The sequence below is a fragment of the Megalobrama amblycephala genome, linkage group LG12 (genome assembly GCF_018812025.1).
Source record: "Megalobrama amblycephala isolate DHTTF-2021 linkage group LG12, ASM1881202v1, whole genome shotgun sequence".
NCBI lineage: Eukaryota > Metazoa > Chordata > Actinopteri > Cypriniformes > Xenocyprididae > Megalobrama > Megalobrama amblycephala.
This window is the reverse complement of record NC_063055.1, coordinates 34,720,473-34,743,102: the sequence shown is the minus strand read 5'-3', so window position 1 is coordinate 34,743,102 and position 22,630 is coordinate 34,720,473. Positions and strand designations below refer to the sequence as shown.

General features: G+C 36.5%; 1 protein-coding gene across 3 annotated transcripts in view; it reads right to left on the bottom strand.

Moving 5' to 3' along the window:
* The window catches only part of ntrk2a (neurotrophic tyrosine kinase, receptor, type 2a), a 66,769-nt gene that overhangs the window by 4,858 nt on the left and 39,281 nt on the right, over positions 1-22,630 (bottom strand). For all 3 annotated transcript variants that reach the window (XM_048210829.1, XM_048210830.1, XM_048210828.1), the window contains 4 exons: positions 14,712-14,900; positions 6,371-6,501; positions 6,097-6,269; positions 4,338-4,578 (listed from right to left, as the gene is read on the bottom strand). In XM_048210829.1, coding sequence (XP_048066786.1) covers positions 4,338-4,578; positions 6,097-6,269; positions 6,371-6,501; positions 14,712-14,900 — 734 coding nt within the window. The remainder of the gene's footprint in view (positions 1-4,337; positions 4,579-6,096; positions 6,270-6,370; positions 6,502-14,711; positions 14,901-22,630) is intronic.

Below are 22,630 nucleotides of genomic sequence, written 5' to 3'. Positions count from 1 at the left end.
TGAGTCATCCGACATATTGAGTCATGTTGCTGATGTAGGTGACGTAAGTTCGAATCTGTCAAATCAATAAAAGTGATAATGGACAAACAATGTAAATATTTACAAAAATAGAATGGCACTGACATTTAGAATATATGTTGAACTGCGGTTTGGCTTTAAGATGACCGGGTGTGCTCAAATCGATAAAAACAGAAGATACATAAAATCAAGCTACTCTAACAAAACTCTCAGAATCGGACAAGCGCTAATGGATAAGATCCATACAGACTTTTAGCACAAGAGTAGACAGTGGATTGTTTGTTGCAACTGGAGCATTGTTCAGTCCAAAAAGCTCTCAGGTAAATGCTGACAGTATTTCCAGTTCAGGACCTCAGATGGTGCCGTAAGTTGCGCCTCTCAGGATTTGGATGCTGTAAGCTTTGGGAGTTGGTCTGGCCTGGAGCTCAACCCCAAAACCAATCATTTCATTTATTAGCTTTCTCTATAATGCGCTGCCTCTGAAATATTAATTATGAGATTGTGGTCCAGTATGTGGATTAGTCTCAGATTAATTGGTTTAACATACTGGACTCATCAAATATTAAGGTCAAAAGCTTTTAGGCTTTTCACTGGTCCCATAGTGGAGCTACAGACTGGAAGGGTCACTTAAAAAGACGTCTACTGCACAAGCACTATTAGAAACCTTTTTCCCCTGCGATCAAACACACACATACACACACGCTTATCCACACAACAACATCCTGCTAAAAAGCTTAGACCAGTTTGCACCAGTTTAAAATCCAAGGTTCTTTTAATTGGTTTTAGGTAGGCAATTACTGACAAAGCTGGTTATTGTTGCAGGTCAAACCATGTTTTTGCTCACACTGTCAAACAGACTGTTAAAATGCATAAGTTTATAAGTATGTACACTACCGCTCAAAAGTTTGGGATCGGTAAGAGTTTCGTCTGCTCACCAAGGCTTAATTTATTTAATTAAAAATACAGTAAAAACAGGAATATTGTGAAAAAATATTACAATTTAATATAACTGTTTTCTACATGAATATATTTTAATAATTATAAAATATAGTAATTTATTCTTGTGTTGGCAAAGCTGAATTTTCAGCATCATTACTCCAGTCTTCAGTGTCACATGATCCTTCAGAAATCATCCTAATATGATGATTAGTTCCTCAAGAAATATTTGTTATTATTATCAATGTTGAAAACAGTTGTGTACTTTTTTTTTTTCAGTATTCCTTGATGAATAGAAAGTTCAAAAGAACAGCATTTATCTGAAATACAAAGCTTTTGTAACATTTTACACTACCGTTCAAAAGTTTGGGTCAGGAAGAATTTTTATTTTTATTTTTATTTTTTTTTAAAGAAATTAAAGAAATTAATACTTTTATTCAGCAAGGATGCATTAAATCAATCAAAAGTGGCAGTAAAGACATTTATAATGTTACAAAAGATTAGATTTCAGATAAACACTGTTCTTTTGAACTTTCTATTCATCAAAGAATCCTGAAAAAAATGCTGTACACAAATATTTTGTACAATTGTAAACAATAAATGTTTATTGAGCAGCAAATTGGCATATTAGAATGATTTCTGAATGATCATGTGACACTGAAGACTGGAGTAATGATGCAGAAAATTCAGCTTTGCCAACACAAGAATAAATTACATTTTAAAATATTTTCAAATAGAAAACAGTCATTTTAATTTGTAATAACATTTCACAATATTACTGTTTTTACTGTATTTTTAATTAAGTAAATGCAGCCTAGGTGAGCAGACGAAACTTCTTTTAAAAACATTAAAAATCTTACCGATCCCAAACTTTTGAGTGGTAGTGTACATTATGAAATATGTACAAAAGATATTGTCTACTATCTTTTGTACATTGTATTATTTGGTCATTGTTACTCAGTGGAAATAAGCTATACCAGTTATGATGGGTGACCAACCAAAACCAGCAGTGCCCAAAACTTTAAGCTACTCAACCACCTTTGCTGAAGCTGTTGTTTTTCAGCAAGGTATATATATAATTTTTGTTCTATTTGTTCCAATTTTTGTTCAATAAGTGGACCACTTTTTTCCTAAAAAAGAAGGTGTTCATTTAGGGTGCATTAATAATAATAATAGAACTGAATGATTATTAAGATATTTCACTAAAATGACTGTTTACACACCATTTTGCTTTCATAATTGGGGAAATCTGGATATTCAATGAGAAAAAATGGGCAACATCATATTTGATTCATAAAACTGTGCTTCTAAGAGGGATTGGTGAGATCAGCCAAAAAGTTTCTGCAGAGGCAGGGCAAGTTCTAACATTTGAATGAAAGATTAAAAAGACATGTTTTTTTTCTTTAGTATAATGTGCAGTGATGAATGGCGCATAATATGACCAAGAATGTGTATTAGGAAAGTAAAGAATGTAATTTTGATTTCATGCTGAATTTAAAAGACAAACAACTGACTCTCTATTAAACAATTAAATGCAGACAAAGGCCATCGGTTGACTTTATGAGGATTCTCAACTAAAGCTTCTGAATGTGGCTTCATAAGAAGTTCTGTGGTTACACAACATGCTTTCACAACTTCACTCCACCCATCAGCCTCTGCCTGACCAGTTGTTTCTATGGAAACTGGTGTTCTATAGGCCTAATCAATGGTGTACACATTTGTGCGCACACACGAATCTACTGACCTGCATTTGAATCTCAATGGAGGCTCATATAATGGAGATGTGTCATGATATTCATCAGTATTCAGAGATAAATGAACTTGAATGAACTTGGCACAGTTGATAGTTATCTAATAGTACATCTCTGCATGTATAAACATCATTCAACCCATTTTCAATCTCTGGATAGATGATTCACGCTGAATACATGAATGGAACACAACAGAGGAACAACTTGCTATCAAAGAATAAATTAAGTTGTCTGTCTCTCTTCAAATGCTTTATGTCCCAATGTGTAAGGATTGGTTTCTTGATTTTTTTTCTCTGTAAACATTATATTTCTTTATCATTTTATTTGTTTTTACTCTTTCTTTTTTTCTCCCCTAACTTAGGCCCCTCTCCTTCTCGGTATGCCCTCATGCTGAATATAGAGGTGAATACTAATGAGAGATCTTTAATGACTTTTTCAGTTTCTGTCTGATGGCGCAAGCGCTCTATTCTTTTTCTTTGCTGTTGCCATAGTAACCCCTCTTTCCTGTTCCCACGCCACCTTCCTCCCTGACTCCTAATCTGGGAGAGACTTACTGACGGGAGTGAATCAACACACACACACACACACACACTGAAATTCTGCTGACATCATACAGGAAGAGAGCCAGTAGGGTCAATGTGTTCGAATAGCTGGTATTCAGTGATCTGTAGACAGTGTGTAGCAAAAAACATGAGAAGCATATTGATTTATACATATACTGGGAAAAGGATTTGAATGCCGACTTAAAGTGTCCTTGTGAAGTCAGCATTCATTTCCAACAAATGAAACTGAAACAGAATGGGAGGTTATGCATCTTGATCTCAGTTTAACTAATAAATATGAATCTGAATACTGATATAATCTGGCCTAATATGTATGGCCTTGTATGTATGTATATATACAGTCAAAGCAACATTTATTCAGACACCTTGAACATTTCATTCATTTATTCACTATAGTTTAAAAAAATGGTAATAAAATATGACAAGATCTCAGAGTTAAATTGTGTCAGAAAAAAATAATCTTAATTATGTTAGATAAAACTTAAGCAAAACATAGTCAGGTCAAAGTGTCTGAATAATTTTTGGTTCCAAATTTTTATCATAATATGATCATTATATAATATGTCACAGTTTACTTTATTTTACTATCTTCACTTACATAAATGAACTATAGTGTCCCTATAGTGTCCTGCATCCACTAGTAAAAATATGTCAAAAATATCAGAAATGTATGTGTGTGTATATTATTTATATATATATATATATATATATATATATATATATATATATATATATATATATGTCATTGCATTAGATAACAAAACAGCAATAAAACATTAGATTATTTGTATTTTTTTAATAAAATATTTAATCATAATATATTTTAATAATTAATAATTATATTTAATAATATAATTATATAATAATAATTAATAATTATATATTAATTATATTATTATATAATATTACTATTAATAATGTAACAAATTAGAATTATATTTATAATTTTATTAAAATATATTTTTCAATGTACTTCTATAAAACCAAGTAGCCTACTTTTAATTGTAATTTAAGAATCCAAATTGATTTTGGGGACAAAAATACAGACAAACTATAAAGCAATTCTTACCCGGTAGTAATCCGTACTGTAGACATCTCGGGACATTCCAAAGTCTCCAATCTTCACCAGGAGATTCTCCCCGACTAGGCAGTTTCGTGTGGCCAGGTCTCTGTGAACAAAGTGCTGGGATGCCAGATACACCATGCCTGCGGCGATCTGCTGCGCAATATGCAGCATCTGAGACTGAGTGAGCTCTGCCTGCTGCTGCACCTGTCCGTCAGCCATCAGAACTGCATCAGGACCATGAGCCCTGCGGGTGGACAGAGAAAGTAGCAACCTCAAACATTCATTTTAAAGTCAGAGATAAACTTAAACATTATATAATTGGCCATCAGCACCCTGTTAGATTATATGGATTTTAGGGAGAATTTGTTTACCAACTACAAAACATGCTTTAAGAATTAGTTCACTTTCAAATGAAAATTAGCCCAGTCTTTACTCACCCTCAAGCCATCCTAGGTGTATATGACTTTCTTCTTTCTGTTGAACACAATCTGAGATATATTAATAAATATCCTGACACATCTGAGCTTTATAATGGCAATGAGCGGGATCAATGAGTTTGAAGCTCAAGAAAGTGCTTCCATCCACATCCATCCATCCATCATAAACGTATTCCACACGGCTCCGGGGGGTTAATAAAGGCCTTGTGCAGCAAAGCGATACGTTTGTGTAAAAAAAAAAAAAGCATATTAAACAAGTAATGAAGTAAAATATCTAGCTTCCGCCAGACCACGGCATCGCGTCAGTTATGTTTTTTTCCGTAAGTTGAATAGGGAAGGCATAGGACATAGTGTAATTTTTTTGAACTGTAAGAGTTTTACACTTTCATTGTACGTTGAATACGAAAGGTGGTCTGGCGGAAGCTAGATATTTTACTTGATAACTTGTTAAAGGGGTGGTATAATGCCACTTTTACAAGATGTAAAATAAGTCTCTGATGTCCCCAGAGTGTGTAAGTGAAGTTTTAGCTCAAAATACCACACAGATAATTTTTTAAAGCATGATAAATTTATCACTTTTTGAGGTTGAGCAAAAACGTTTTTGTGTGTGTCCCTTTAAATGCAAAGGAGCTGCTGCTCTCAAAAGGAGGCGGAGTTTCAGAAGCTCATGTTAGCAGCTCTGATTACCTCAGACTCACTAAAAATGTCAGAAACTGTTCAGCTTTTTATGTTCAAAACGGAGTCAGACAATGATGGAGGACTCAAGAAGAAGTGACAACATGTCATATGCAACAGGACGCTTCTGAACGGTTAGTTGATGAATTTATGTAGCTGATGTGGAGTTAACTATCTTAAAGTCATTGATTAGCATATTCTGTCATGATAATCTATAAATCGCTGCTGTGGGAACTGTTGTAAGATGCTTACAGAGCCAGAGAATATATGCTGCATGTATGTATGTTTATGATGGATGGATGCTCTTTCCATGCATGCACTGCCATTATAAAGCTCGGATGTGTCAGGATATTTTTTAATATAACTCGGGTAATGTTCATCAGAAAAAAGGAAGTCATATACTCCTAGGATGGCTTGAGGGTGAGTAAAGCTTGAGCTAATTTTCTTTTGAAAGTGAACTAATCCTTTAACTAACTTTATAAAGCAGCAATGAAAGTCCTATGATTTACTTTGTATTAGTGACAGATTTTTAATACATGATAAATTATGTGTAATTATTGGCTTTCAAGGACAAAGCAATTAGAAAAGATGTGACTAAGCACTATTGGATTCCAATATGAACACACACAGACACATTCAGGAAGCATTACCTGAGGAACTTGTTGAGGTCGCCATGCTTCATGTACTCAAACACCATAATAAGCGGATCGCTCTCCACACACACTCCGTAGAATGTGACAATATGCTCGTGCTGCAGATTGGTCAACAACTCGGCTTCACGATGGAAGTCCTTCCTGGCGTTCTCGCTGGCCTCTTTCAGTGTCTACAAACACAGAATGTGTACAAATACACTGAGTATACTGACAACCTTTATTCATCACAAAGTTCAGTATGCTAACATCAACACTAAATTAAACAGCCAACCTTAACAGCCACTAAGATCTTCTCCTGGTCTGTGGACAGATTGTAGCATTCGGCCAGGAAGACTTTCCCAAAAGCTCCTTCTCCAAGTTCCCTCTTCAGTACAATGTTGTGCCTCTTAATGTGCTGAACAACTGTCAAAAGAACAAAACACAATCACACATTTATGTTACATTTTGCCTTTTTGCACTGTCCTTCAACTCTGCAACCTTCAATCCCAAAATAGTATAATGGGATTGGAGCCAAACATGGTGGACATGGGTTGTGACCAGGGCTTGACATTAACTTTTTTGCTTACCAGCCACTGTGGCTAGTGGTTTTCCAAATTTACTAGCCACTCAGCATTTTCACTGGCCACAATTTTGACATTGATACCATGGGGAAAAACTGCCATTTAGATATTTTTAATATTATCTCATAATTTGGCAACAGTTATGTTAGGATGCTGTCACTTTAAAACCTAATGCACAGATCCATTATACTGTTACAGATGCATTTTCTTGACTGTGTTTACGTGAATACTCACCAAGATTTTATCGATTTTAGCATTGATATATCGAAAAATCTATATTTTTGACAACACTACATTGCACTTAGTTTATTATTTCAGATGCCTTTTTAAAGGACTACAATTGAAAAATGTATATATTATATATAAAATTCAACCTGCCAAAGTAGGAGTGACATCGTTACATGCCACGCATTTGGCGGGTGTTAAAGGATTAGTTCACTTTCAAATTAAAATTTCCTGATAATTTACTCACCTCCATGTCATCCAAGATGTTTATGTCTTTCTTTCTTCAGTCGAAAATAAATTAAGGTTTTTGAGGAAAACTTTCCAGGATTTTTCTCAACAGTTACCAGTGGGTTGAAGGTCCAAATTACAGTTTCAGTGCAGCTTCAAAGGGCTCTACACAATCCCAGATGAGGAATAAGGGTCTTATCTAGTGAAACAATGTCATTTTCTAAAAAAAAAAATAAATAAAATAAAAAAATATATACTTTTTAACCACAAATGCTCATCTTGCACTGGCTCTCATCTTGAGTTTGAACTAAATACTCATATACAATATGCTAGTGCAAGTATATAAGAATTAATTCAAACTTTGACCTGTGGAGGGCAGTAATACACTTAGCAGCATCTACACTGCTGGAATTCCACAAGAAAAAGAAGAAGAAGAAGAGAGCTAGTGCAAGATGAGCATTTGTGGTTAAAAAGTATATCATTTTTTATTTTTAGAAAATGACTGATCGTTTCGCTAAATAAGACCCTTATTCCTCATCTGGGATTGTGTAGAGCCCTTTGAAGCTGCACTGAAACTGCAATTTGAACCTTCAACCCGTTGGTAGCTGTTGAAGTCCACTTTATGGAGAATAATCCTGGAATGTTTTCCTCAAAAACCTTAATTTATTTTTGACTGAAGACAGAAAGACATAAACATCTTGGATGACATGGAGGTGAGTAAATTATCAGGAAATTTTAATTTGAAAGTGAACTAATCCTTCAATATCAAGCCCTGATTGTGATCTTGGGGCTCAAGATTGTGATTCACAGGCTAATGAGTCAGAAGCTGATGACTCCTGAAGACTGGAGACTCAAGGGCAAGCCCCCCATGTGATGATCTCAAGCCCTCCTGTGATGATCTGACCCCCGTCCCGGAACGTTATTTAAACCGAAATGCGATCTAAACCGATAACGATTTGAACCGAAGGGGAGAACGAGATTTCAACTGAGGAAATGTGATTTGTAAAGTGATTTTAACCTCATGCCTGAGAACTATAAAAGCCAAGTCGTGTGTCCAGGCACCGGGACTACTCAAGTGGACGTTGAAATCAGGAAACTTAAGGAACTAAGCAAGAGCCTTAGAAATATGAAACCAAGTGAGGGTCTCAGTAACAGGAGAATCAAACAAGAAACTTGAACAAGGTCTTCAGGTACAGGTATTCCCGGGATGGACGATGCAGGAACTTTAGATGCAGTGGCCATTGCAGGAACATCATGGAGCAGAGCAACCTCCATGACATGACTCAGCAAAGGAAACGCAGGCCTCAGAACGTGCTGTGCGCTTCTGGTGAAAGAGCGTTAACAAACTCTCCAGAGTGATGTTGGATGTATTCCCTCAAAGTGAGTTTTCCCATTTCTGGTAAATCCACAATAATAAAAATATTTTACGTGAATCCAGATGGATTTAAGACAGTTCAGAGGACTGGATATTTCATAAAAACAGAACAAGTAATCCAAAATGGATAAACCAGCCAGGCAGAGTTAAGAAAATATAGCTGTTAGATCCATAGCTTGACGGTCAGATGTTCTGTAATGTAAGTCTTAGAGAACAAGAGTTGAAGGATCTAAGAGCCACTTTATTCACAGAAGTCCACGAAGATCAAAGTATTGAGAACAAGTAACTCAAGAAACACAATAAATCATACCTTTTTTTAAAAAAAAAAGAGATATGACATATCCAAAAATTCAAGCAAACTTGAAATAAACCAAACTCATGAGACTGAATTACAATGTGTAATAAATATTAATAACACAGTAACAATAAAACTAGTATAGTCTATACCTTATCTGAAGCTAATCAACATCAAGGTCAAGTAATTGAAGAAGCTGACTCTTGTTTGGAATCTGGACAGGATGAGTATATAGGATTAGTGTTGTCAGCATTATGGCAACTACACAACTGGGTGGAAGTGATCTGTTAAATATAGACACCCTGATCAATGTTAGTGCTTCAGTCATGGTAAGTTGAGCAATTTCAGATGAGTGACAAGCCTGATGGGTAGGGACTTAGTAGGTTGTTCTTGTGAGAACCTAGAGAAAAAATATTTAAAGCATGGGAGATGTAACCGACTTAATCAAACACTCCTGATTTAACTCATCTTGTTGGACACTCCACAAATAATTCAAAAAAAGACTTTGTTCTATTGACATCCCAATGGCTAAGTTTTGTTATTTATTCTTAAATAATGGGTATCCAAGAGCTTCAATTATAAAAAAGAGACGCATTCAATTCCGGACATTGGACATAATTTAATAAAAGGTGTACTAGAGATTATTTCAGATTTGGTGGAAAAGAGATGTTTATTTTTTTTATCCCAGGCGTCCCTTAAGAGAGTGAGGACAGTGCAGAGATAAGACGAGATTAATCAGCCGTTTAGTGTGCTGGAGGAGAGAGAGAGATAAAGAGAGAGAGAAGATTCTGAACAGACACTGCACTCTTAGAGATTTATCCTTAATGTGATTAAGAAATGCTTTTGAAGAAAAACTAGCCAGTCAGCCGATTACATTAGCGAGAGCTAGATGATGAGGCTGCATCGATCTACAGTAACTCACTGTACACCATAACCCTATATTAAAAGTAACCAGAGTGGGAAGGAAAGGACACAGAGAACATAAAAAATGAGAGGCAAGTGATGAGGGTTATAAAATAAATATTTAAGATGCTGTGTGTTTGTGTATGCAGATGTGCAGTCAGATAAACCTGTCAAATAAATATATGAGTATGTTCACCCTAATAAAAAAAAAAAAAAAAAAAAAAAAAAAAATATATATATATATATATATATATATATATATATATATATATATATATTTGTCTGAAGAAAATTATGCCTACTGTAGGGCCATTAAGACAATTAAGTACATTTTCCACCCAAATTCTAATTAACAGAATGTGAAAACATTAAAGGGTTAGTTCACCCAAAAATGAAAATTATGTCATTAATGACTCACCCTCATGTCATTCCAAATCCGTAAGACCTCCGTTCATCTTCGGAACACAGTTTAAGATATTTTAGATTTAGTCCGAGAGCTTTCTGTCCCTCCATTGAAAATGTATGTACGGTGCACTGTCCATGTCCAGAAAGGTAATAAAAACATCATCAAAGTAGTCCATGTGACATCAGAGGGTTAGTTAGAATTTGTTGAAGCATCGAAAATACATTTTGGTCCAAAAATAACAAAAACTACGACTTTATTCAGCATTGTCGTCTCTTCCGGAATCCTTTCCATTGAATTGATTCAATTGAATTGATTCCATTGAACTGATTCCAGTGAATCCTTTTATCTGTCGGCGTTGGTAATGCACTTTTATGTCGCCGTGGTTGTTTTTGGCGATTAGGACATTCGCGACATGCACACTTACGCACCATTTTAAAAAATATAGCAATACCAAAATACAAACAATGTAGAATAGCTTGAATACAGCACATCTCCCTCAGGCTGTAAACGAAGCTCGGGCGCACCGGATAACACGTCAGCAGCGTCTTACATCAGCAGCGTCACTGCGGAGTCGTGAACCACACTCCGGAGCAGAAGGGGGCGGTAATGCACCAATAAGCTGGATGCCAACCGCCGTAAAACAGGAAAGAAGAAGAAGAAGAAGCAGAGTCGTGAACGCGAATTGACAACAGACCCGGAAGAGAAGACAATGCTGAATAAAGTCGTAGTTTTTGTTATTTTTGGACCAAAATGTATTTTCGATGTTTCAAAATGTCGCAGATGTCCTAATCGCCAAAAACAACCACGGTGATGTAAAAGTGCATTACCAACGCCGACTGATGAAAGGATTCAGTGGAATCAGTTCAATGGAATCAATTCATTTGAATCAATTCAATGGAAAGGATTCCGGAAGAGAAGACAATGCTGAATAAAGTCGTAGTTTTTGTTATTTTTGGACCAAAATGTATTTTCGATGCTTCAAAAACTTCTAACTAACCCACTGATGTCACATTGACTACTTTGATGATGTTTTTATTACCTTTCTGGACATGGACAGTGCACCGTACATACATTTTCGATGGAGGGACAGAAAGCTCTCGGACTAAATCTAAAATATCTTAAACTGTGTTCTGAAGATGAATGAAGGTCTTACGGGTTTGGAACGACATGAGGGTGTCATTAATGATATAATTTTTTTATTTTTGGGTGAACTAACCCTTTAAGTATATTATTTAAATTGTAAATTATGTGCTGCCTTTAATTTTTGCTGTTTTAACTCTACAGTACACTTCCCTTTCAGTATTACATTATTTTTAAATACATAAAATAAAATGGCATAACAGCACAAAAATACACAAAAAATACACACAAAAAAAGAGTGTTAATAATGTGGGCCAGAGCAATGATATCTGCTACCTTACATTCAACCCAAAATAAAAAAGTAACATATCCAGACACAATAAAGGGTAACACTCTATTTCAATGGTCCACTTTAAGCCATTCTACTAAGAAGTAACTTTGCATCTACATATCAACTATCAGTCATGAGAGTATCAGTAGACTGTCTGCTTAATATCTGCTAACACTTTATTTTGATGCTCAACAGGCATTCTAATGACTATAAGGCTACGTTCAGACTGCAGGAAAATGTGGCCCAAATCCGATTTTTTTTTTTTTTTTGCTCACATGTGACTCATTTCTCATGACAGTGCAAACGGCACAAACCACATGAAATCTGATCTTTTCAATTCCGATTTGTGCCACTTTGGCTACATTCAGACTGTCCAAATCCGATTGTATCACACAAATCTGATTTGTGTGTCCATGCTACTCTTTCATTTTCCAGAATATCTGCATTGGTTTCTATTGCAATGACATTGTTGGTAGGCATACGCCAAAAACACCAACAACAACAGCAACATGGAGGGGTTGATGTTGTCTTATTTACAACATGACAATGTATAGCCACTGCGCTGGACTACTGCGTCTTATGAGGAAGCAGCAGAAATATAGGATGCTGGTTTGAACGGCTTTATTCCATGCTGTCGTGTCCACCGGTCTTTAAAACATGTCTCCGTTATATTGTGATTTTCTGCTCGACCGGTACTTCACAACAACACAACCTTATTTCTGCAGCGACTTTCAGCATGTTTCCTATAACAACGTCTGACATTTTACGTGGTGTGAGAAAGTCACATAAACCACGTGAAATCCGATCAGGCGTGTGTTTCCCAAAAGCATCGTTAGCCAATTAACATCGCAAGTTCCGCCGTTACTAACATAGTTCAACGATTTGGTGTTTCCCGAAACCATCGTTCAAACGAACATTCAAAACTTGTGTGGTTGGAACGACGTCTCTCAAGCTGTGGTTACAAGCTCACAGTAAGTACAATGTAAATCTTTTATTTCGAATATAAACAAATGTCATTTACATATTTTAGTTTGTCAAGAGATTTTAAGCACCGCTTTTTGAAGAGTACACATGTGCGTACATGCTCTAATACCAGGCATGAAAATGTGTCAGGGGTGAAAAAGGTGAGAAGGATATTACCCCTCTAGGGGGGTCCGGGGGCATGCTCCCCCGTAAGAAAAATTTAAATATTCCATATTTTAAAGCATTAATCTGATGCATTTTGAGATGCTTTTTTGCCAACCTGGGGAGAGCTGGAGAAACTTAACTTCAGCCATGAGTCAAAAATTATTATGGCCTCCTTACTAAGTATTATGAAGGGGGATCTAGCGGGAATCTTTATTGGTGTCGATTTTCAGTCTCTTTTTAATGATAGGCTTTACGCATCTGTCAATCATCCCCACTTGCTATTTGGGTGAAGAACCTAGCACTATGATTGGTTGAACTCTTCTTCTTTTGCTGTTGCTTGATTTGAGGACTGCGCGTGCACAGAGGCGTCACCAGGTTTTTGCATAGTTTAGAATGACAAATCGTACCAGCGTACTTTGAAGTCAAAATGCGTATCTGCTACGCAAATTGCGTACAGGTTGGCAGGTCTGCTTATTGATAGAACGGTGGACCAATTTACCTTCTGCCTTGTCAGTCCCCTCACCTCAAAATCTACCTCCTCAAAAACGGTAGCGTTAGCTAATAATTTTCCACCGAAGCTTTAGCTAGCTGGCTAACGTTGCGTTCTCTCCTGCTGTGTTCAATGACTCAATTCATCAAGCTGTAGCTAACGTTAGCTAAGTCTATGTTAACAGAGCTCCTGGGTAACTTAACTTAGATATACCAGAAAATATTAAAATTATTGAAACCATCATTCACCAAATTCAGTCAGGTAAATCGCCGAGGCCAGGCTTGCTTTCAGCTTCTGATGGTGGTCTGCAATGGTGATGCAAGGCCCTTCGCGTTAATATTTCCATGCACTCGCGCTCCCTTCTGGCACGCGCACCTGTTCGCAATTCACTGAATCGCAGTTCGCAGTTCACTGAATCTCGCGCTCCCTTCTGGCACGCGCACATGTTCGCAGTTCACTGAATCGCAGTTCGCAGTTCACTGAATCTCGCGCTCCCTTCTGGCACGCGCACATGTTCGCAGTTCACTGAAATTTTCTCATCGAATCTACACAATTCACATAGGTCACCTATTTTGGTTTCAAAACGGCGAATTTCACCGAAAGGTGAGGGATTTTCATGTATGTAATACGTCAGAACAACCTTATGATTGAATCTGGAAATAAAGCAAAATAACTGAGAAAAATGAGAATTAGTCCTCAGATGCCATGTCCGTAATTTATAGCAGAAAATCTAGCATTAATTCATCTCAAACGGACTCATTTAAAGAAGTTATTACTCCACCACCTGTGTGACATCATTCACCAATGTGGCTGAACAACAGGTTTGCGACAATACGGTTTCAGGAAACCGTCCTGACTAGCTAGTTGATTTGTTCAACGATGCATTGTACTACGGTAGTAAAGCAGTGAGTTACGTTGTTGTACAGGAAACGCACCCGAGCGGTCAGACTGAAACAGATTTCCGGAAATGCGATTTGAATAGGATTTCATACCATACATGAATGTAGCTTGAAACGGATTTGTAAAAATCGCATTGCATGTGATTTTTTTTTTCCTGCTGTTCACATTTGCTAAATCTGATCGGATTTCAATCAGATATGCACATAAATCAGATTTGGACTGACAGTCTGAACGTAGCCTTCCATATGTGGTACTAAATCCAATACAAGGTCAGACGTTTTTCAATGCGACCTCAGTCTGAACAGTTATATAGGAATTCATGCGACTTTTACGTCACTCTAGAGCAACATTCATCACAATTCTGCACTCATGGGAGTCTATTCAAAGTTGCGAAAGTTGGTCAGTGAAGGACAGTGATGTGTCAAAACTCATAATTACAGTGACAGCTATATATAAAAGCAAAACATGAGGGCTCGTATCATAAATGTTTAAAAACTCTCTCTCTCGCTCTCTTTTTTCGCATCCTCCTCTTTGTTTTTTATACATTTAAAACAACAATGTGAACAGCTATACAAAAAAAAAAAAATCCTGATAGAATATTCAAATTGTTAATCATCTTGTTTTCATTGGGATAACATTGTTTCATAGACAAGACACAAATGAAGAAACAAAGACAGACAGATAGACTCACAGGTATCCGATTTGAGCAGACTGCTGGTGCTGCGGAAGTACTGCGGGTTCTCTATGACGGGAATCTTGGTCATGCCAATGATGACGGCGTCCGCGTTCATGTCAGAGGACGAGGGTGTGTTAGAGCCGTTGGACACATGATGAAGAGGGCTGGCAGAGTCATCGTCATTACTGATGACTGAGGAAGGACCTGTGTCAAAGACAAAGATTTGCACTCAGAACCACTACATTAAAGGCCGTTTATAAAACATTTCCTTCTTGGCAAGAGTATACTGCTATTAAAATGTCATTTTTATTGGCATCAGGAATTCCTTTTTTGCCACCATACACTTTTATATTGATCTTTTGCAAGGGAAGTTTAATATTCAGTGCCACAATAAACAATCTCTTGGTCCAATGTTCCAACAAAATTAAATGTTCCAACAAAAATTATAAATAAAAAATGTTTAACTAAAAACATCAGAGCAAGGTCTCTCTTTGAAAAGATTGGCACAGTTCAAAGTCAAATGTTTTGGCAGAATCAGAAAGGAAAAATGTAATACATGAAATGAAAATAAAAAAATGTGGGGGGCTTCCTGTCTGACAGGATATTTGTATGTACAGTAGGGTCCAAAACTCTGAGACTACAATGAAAATGTGGGACGGGTACAATTCAGAACAATCATTTAAAACGAGTAAAGATTATGAATAATCTTTGAATATGAAATATTTAAAATTCTGCACTATTTCTTGGTTGCTAAGTAAATAAGTAAATTGGAGACACTGACATCCTGTGTACTCTTTGAAGATCATCAGGTTTTATACAAACTTGTGGAGTTCATGCAGCTCAAATGCTGCTGTCATCAAAACAAAAGGAGAACATAACTAATTCTAAGACTAATAAATACTACAGACAAGACCCTCAAAATCACAGTGTTCAGCAGTCATGATACTTAATCAGTTTTCTGTTGTAACTGGAATATATAAGAAATGAACAGTGCACATGTAAACATCTTCAAGCGCCAAGAAAACCAAAAAGTTTCAACAGAATTACCATCAAGGGTGTAGTAGTTCTCCATGAGGTTTGCAATGTTTAGCAATACATCTATCATGAACAATTCCCAGGAAAAGATACTTTGCAAAAATGCATTTTAGCTGGTAATAGTTTTAAATTTGATGTATTATTCCCTTTTACAAAGTCTTGATTTGGCTTTCATGCTTGAATTTTCACATATTTCACATTATTGCAAGCATATCTCATCCCAGTCTGTCACTAAGGCTCTGGGCTGTATTTCCCAAAAGTATTGTGAGCTAAGTTGATCATAGAGACCATCGGTGGCAATAGTTTATGATCTACTTATAAACTTACAATGCCTTTGGGAAAAGCAGCCCTGTTTAGTTCCTGTCTCTATGAAGCCTCTTCTTCTGAAATGTTCTCTGATTGTTCGGGTGGATTAGCGTGTTGTGAATGGTCAACCGATTTGTGTGTGTTTGGAAAATGTCACGCCCCTTACCATAACCATGAGTTTCAACACTACAAACACAACTCAAGCAGGCCTTGTCCCTTTTATTTTGTCTATGCCTTAGGCAGGAATTATTTAAATAAAGAATACTGTGACATGTTTGTTCCCGGGAGACTACAATGGAGGGGTTTCAGGGAGTTATAGAGAATATTGATAATAACTGGAACTTTGCAGAACTTTTTCATGCTTAAACAGCAACATTACACACTAAAGAAAGTTGAAAATTTAACAAAGCGTAATAGGATCCCTTTAAATAAATTTGTAGGTTTTAGGTTAAAAATAATTTCATTCTGTGTTTTTATTTGTCAAACCTGTGTATCAATATATTCGTTTTTAAAACATATGTTTATGTTTATAGCTAGTGTAACGTCATCACTGATGGCCAGGACATTCTAATAGCCTTAAAGTCTCCATGAAAACAAAATTGACAATTCTTATTTTTTTAAGGAATATTGCAGTTTATTTTAAATGATTTATCCACATTTTGTGCCCTCATAATCTTTAATCAAAATAACTTCCCCTCCCTCTTGCAGCGACATCTGTTCTCTGATGACATGTTAACTGGCTCGAGGGCGTGGCAACCTGTTACTCACATGAGATCCATCAATAGCAATCCACAATCATCCAACCATCCAATCAAGTCCTGATGGACCAAAACAAGTCCCATCGTACATTTTTTCTTGTTCGAGAAGCTGCTTGACTTGGATATATGCCACAAGAAAAGACTATTGCAACTTCTGTCTCATGGCAACTTTAAAGTGCGACACTACAGGTGAATGGGGGTATTTTAACTAATAGATATCATCATCGCAGTACATTAAAACAATTGTTTTGTATTACAAGTTTTCTAAAATGGTATGTTTGAATATGCTAATTATGAATGATCTAATTAAATATGCTCTAATTTCCATACATTTCCAGAACAGAAACCGGAACACTGGATAAAACCAGGTTCAAAATTCTTGTTTCATTTGGTGGCATATTATAGTTTAAGGTTTTTACAAAGGGGATTTTGCAAAGGGGATCTCCTTTCATCATTCCATAAATCAGAAAATTCTGTCAACAGCTAGAAAAAAAATCCAAAAAACATTTATATTAATAAATAAAAATAAATCTTTTTTAGGAATAAAATGGCATATAAATCAGGTGAATAATTTGTGAAAACGTTTAGAATATAGCCAGGAATAAACCTGTAACGTTTGGGGTGTGTGTGTGTGTGTGTGTGTGTGTGTGTGTGTGTACATTAAGTGCATAAATGGAGATTTCAGGCTCAGAGCAAGAAGAAAAAACTCATTTTTGGGAAAACAGCCTTCAAACATATTGTAATTGAAATCTACAGATGCAAATAGAGTGTAATAAAATAAACAATTAAATGTGTTTTGTGGATGTTTTCTTTCCACTATATTCTGAAAGAAGACAAGTCAAAATTGACCATTGCCTGAAAAACCATGGTTTTGCCTGTAGTGTCTAGTCTTAAGATCAGTAGTTTGGCTGTCTTTGTACAAAAACAGGAAATCTACCAATCATAACCCTAGTCCCATCCACAAAACCACTGCACATTGGTTGATAGGAATGTTGTTCCAGGAACAACAGGATGTTGATTTTGGAACATCTACTTTTGTACATGTTAAGTTGCTCAACAGTAACAGTGCACCACAGCAGGAAGAATAGAAGACAGAAATCATGCTGGAACAAATTTCTCAGCGTAAATGAGTACACCCCCTTTGAAAAGTAACATTTTAAACAATGTCTCAATGAACACAAAAACACTTTCCAAAATGTTGACAAGACTAAGTTTAAAATAACATCTGTTTAACTTATAACATGAAATTAAGGTTAATAATATAACTTAGATTACTCATTTTTCAGTTTTACTCAAATTAGGGTGATGCAAAAATGAGCACACCCCACAACAAAAACTACTACATCTAGTACTTTGTATGGCCTCCATGATTTTAATGACAGCACCAAGTCTTCTAGGCATGGAATGAACTATTTGTCGACATTTTGCAACATCTATCTTTTTCCCTTCTTCAAGAATGACCTCTTTTAGAGACTGGATGCTGGATGGAGAGTGATGCTCAACTTGTCTCTTCAGAATTCCCCATAGATGTTCGACTGGATTCAGATCAGGAGCCACTGAATCACTTTCACCCTGTTCTTCTTCAGAAATCCAAAAGTGGCCTTAGATGTGTGTTTAGGATCATTATCATGTTGGAAAAGTGCACAACGACCAAGGGCACGGAGTGATGGTAGCATCTTCTCTTTCAGTATAGAGCAGTACATCTGTGAATTCATGATGCCATCAATGAAATGCAGCTCTCGACACCAGCAGCACTCATGCAGCCCCACATAAGGACACTGACACCACCATGTTTCACTGTAGGCACCATGCATTTTTCTTTGTATTCCTCACCTTTGTAATGCCATACAGTTTTGAAGCCATCAGTTCCAAAAACATTCAAAAACATCACTCCAGAGTCCCAGTAGTCTTAATCTTTGTCAGCTTGGGCACTGGCAAACTCTAGGCAGGCTTTTTTGTGCCTGGGCTTTAGGAGAGGCTTCTTTCATGGGCGGCACCCATGCATGCCATTCCTCTGCAGTGTACGCCATATTGTGTCACGGGAAATAGTCACCCCAGTTTGGCTTTCTACTTCTTTAGATAACTTCAGTGAACCTGCATGCCGATTTCTTCAACTCTTCTCATCAGAAGACGCTCCTGTCGAGATGTTAACTTCTGTGGACGACCTGGACGTCTCTGTGAGATGGTTGCAGTTCCATCTTTTTTACATTTTTGTACCACTTTTGCTACAGTATTCTGACTGATAAGTAAAGCTTTGCTGATCTTCTTGTAGCCTTCACCTTTCTGGTGTAAAGAAATTATTTTCTTTCTCAGGTCTTGTGACATTTCTCTTCCATGTGGTGCCATTGCTGACACCCTTTTATAGTCAACTGTCTGCTGGACACCTGTGTAATGAATTATTAGACTCACCTGCGGTTGAATTCTTGTTAAATTAAAACATTTGTAGTCTAAAATTTAGCTTTGCTCCAGAGACTTTCAGTGGCATGTACTCATTTTTGCATCAGAGTAAAACTGAAAATGTTGTTCTCTAAATTATATTATTAACCTTACTTTCATGTTATAAGTTAAATAGATGTTATATTAAACTTAGTCTTGTCAACATTTTGGAAATTGATTTTGTGTTCATGGAGATATTGTTTAAAATGTTACTTTTCAAAGGGGGTGTATTCATTTACACTGAGCACTGTACATCAGGTGTCAGAGGTCACATTTAATTTGAAGGAAATGAAAATGAGGCTGAGGAACAGACATTCGCTGTCGCTTCAAATACCTGTATTGTCCTAAAGCGATAATTCATCAAAAAATATCAATTCTGTCATCATTTACTCACTGTCATGTTGTCAACTTCCTTTCTTCTGTGGAACACAAAAGAATTTGTTTCTGTTTTTGTTTTTTCTTTCCCATACAGTAAAAGTCAATGGGGCTTAATGTTGTTTTGGACCGTTTTGGACAGACTCTCACTGTATGGACAAAAACAGTTAAATAAAACGATTAAATAAAAAATAAAATTAAATGAACTTCATTTGTGTTCGGCAGAAGAAAGAAACAGAAAAAAAACAATGTGTATGCATCTCCTGAACAAGGTTTGAGTTTGATTGCTATTCATGTTGAATGTGTCTTGGTGGCCACTTACATGTTGTTCTTTGCATGTCTATTCCATAAGTAAAAAAACAAGAAGTGACCAAGTAGATAACTCCTTAACCCTGCCTGATATTGTAAAAAATATTGTTGAAGCCACTAATTCCAGCCCAAAGCCCAAGCCGGGTGTTCCAGTAAAAGATGGAGACTCTCAAGACAGAATATTTGGCTGAAACAGCCGGTGACATGTTGAATGATATAGCAGCGATAGAGGTGCATTAGCCTCATTGATATCTGAGAAAATAAAACAGGAAACTGGAGATCGGCCATGTTGCGATGACCCCTCTGATGGCACATGACAGCTTAAAGCATTTACTAGAAAACCCAAGCGTCTTGTTACCAGGAAAAGTGTCTGTGAAAATAATGAACAATTTTTACAGGACGTCAACACCGTATTTACAGCCATTATGACATCATCTAGAGCTGGAGAAGATACTGATAGCTGTAGTAATGGGGTGAATGATTGACCCATTGCCACGGTGGCAAGTTCTGGTCCTTGAATTTGATTGGCTGAGTGGCGTTCCAACAGTGCTGATATACAATCCAACAGCACTGCGACTTTTCACTGTTTTTATGATTACTACCGATCAAAAGTTTGGGGTCTGTAAGATTTTTTTAAATAAAATAATAATTGAAAAAATCTCTTCGGCTCATCAAAAATTCAGTAAAATATAAAAAATACAGTAAAATATAAAAATATAGTAAAACAGTAATACTGTGACATGCTATTAAAGTTTAAAATAATAATTTTCTATTTTAATATTTTTAAATGTAATTTATTCCTGTAACAAAGTTGAATTTTCAGCATCATTACTCCAGTCTTCAGTGTCACATGATCCTAATAGAAATCTAATATTCTAAATTGCTCATTTCTTATTATTATCACTGTTGTGCTGATTAATATTTTTGTGGAAACTGTTATACATTCTCATGATACTTTTATTTTTCTTTTTTAATACTGATCAACTGAATGCACACTTGCTGTATGTATATGTATATATATATATATATATATATATATATTATCAACACACAAAGGCTTTATATGTGTTTGATTGATTGCCCTTCGGTTTAAGTACTTGTTTCACTGCAAAAATCATTGCAAATGGAGTTAAGCGACAGGGGTCAGACGGCAGTCTGGTGAGGTTGAAGAGGGCAAAATACTGAGAGAGAGGCAGCAGACGAAAGAGGAGACAATCAGAAGTGACCAAGTGACCAGGGGTCCTGACATTACAGCGCATGAGCCTGAGGCCGGACAAAACTCAGGCCAATGTATTGATTCTCTCTGCTGTTCAAGGGGTAATTGAATGTTGAAGGTCTCTTGAGATACATGACACTCAGTGATTTACATGATGCTGTCTTTGAATCGAAACGCACAATTGTCCTATTCAAACATGATAATACATCTAATACAATCACATTGGGTTAAAGCTATCAGCTTTGTATCACTGCTTTGGTTTGTGCTTGGGCTTATATGAAATATTCATATTATTAAAGACGCCATGAAACAGCTTGACAAACACAGTTTGCTTTCCTGAGTCAATCATCTAATTTAAACTTTGATATTTTGTCTTCATATGTTAAACTGTGTGTGAAAAATGTGAGTCTTATTAGATAGATCCCTCTAGTTTGATAAGGAAATTAACTTAGATGCCAAATCTAGTTTATGTACCAACTAAGAGCTTTGGCTAAAGTGAATCACTTCATTCTTTTAAGAAGTCTGAAACAGCGATTCATGCTTTTATTTCCTCTAGACTTCTGCAACTCCCTGTATTTGGGAATCAGCCATTCCTCTTGATTTCAAATCATTCAAAATGCGGCAGCAGGACTTTTAACTGGTGTTCACAAACATGAAGATATTACTACTGTCTAAGTGTCTCTGCACTGGCTACACTGGCACTTTAAAATCAATTATAGAGTTGTTTTTAAAGTGCTTGCTTTGTTTTTATATATTTAAATGGCCTAGCACCTTCTTAAATCTTTGACCCTTTTCTTAGAACATCACCCAGTGAAAACTCTTAGGTCAGTAAACCAGAGTCTCGGCTAAAATCTATATAGGGGAGATTGTGCATTCGCTGTGGCCCCAACTAAACTGTGGAACAAGTATAGCCAATTCCTATTAGAACTGCACAAACAGTACATATATTTTTAAATAAACAGTTAAAATCTGCATGAAAAGGAAGATTTCTTCCCTAATGTGATTGTCACGGGTGCACAAGAACAAGATGTAACAGATCCAAGTGCAGCATAAGTATTTATTGGGGAGTCCAGAAACGTAATCCAAGGCAGGCAAGAGGTCAAAATCCAGGTAATCAGTCCACAAAACAACAAGCCAGAGATATAAACAGTGCACGTAACAAATACAACGAACCACAACCAGGGACAGACACAACTGAGATTAAATAGACAAACACTAATTAACAAACACAAAACAGCTGGGTGCAATGATGAATGGTAATTAGTCCAGGGAGTGTATATGGGAAATGTAGTTCATGAAATGAGTGAAACAATGAGTCCGGGAAGGAGTGCCCTCTAGAGGCTGAAGGCACTCTCACAGGTGATCGTGACATTACCCCCCTCAAAGGAGCGGCTACCAGACGCTCCACCAGACAAAAAACAAAAACACAAAAAAAAAAACTCAGGAGGGAGGTGGACAGGAGGAGGATCAGGGGGAGGGATGGTGGGCCAGATCCAGGG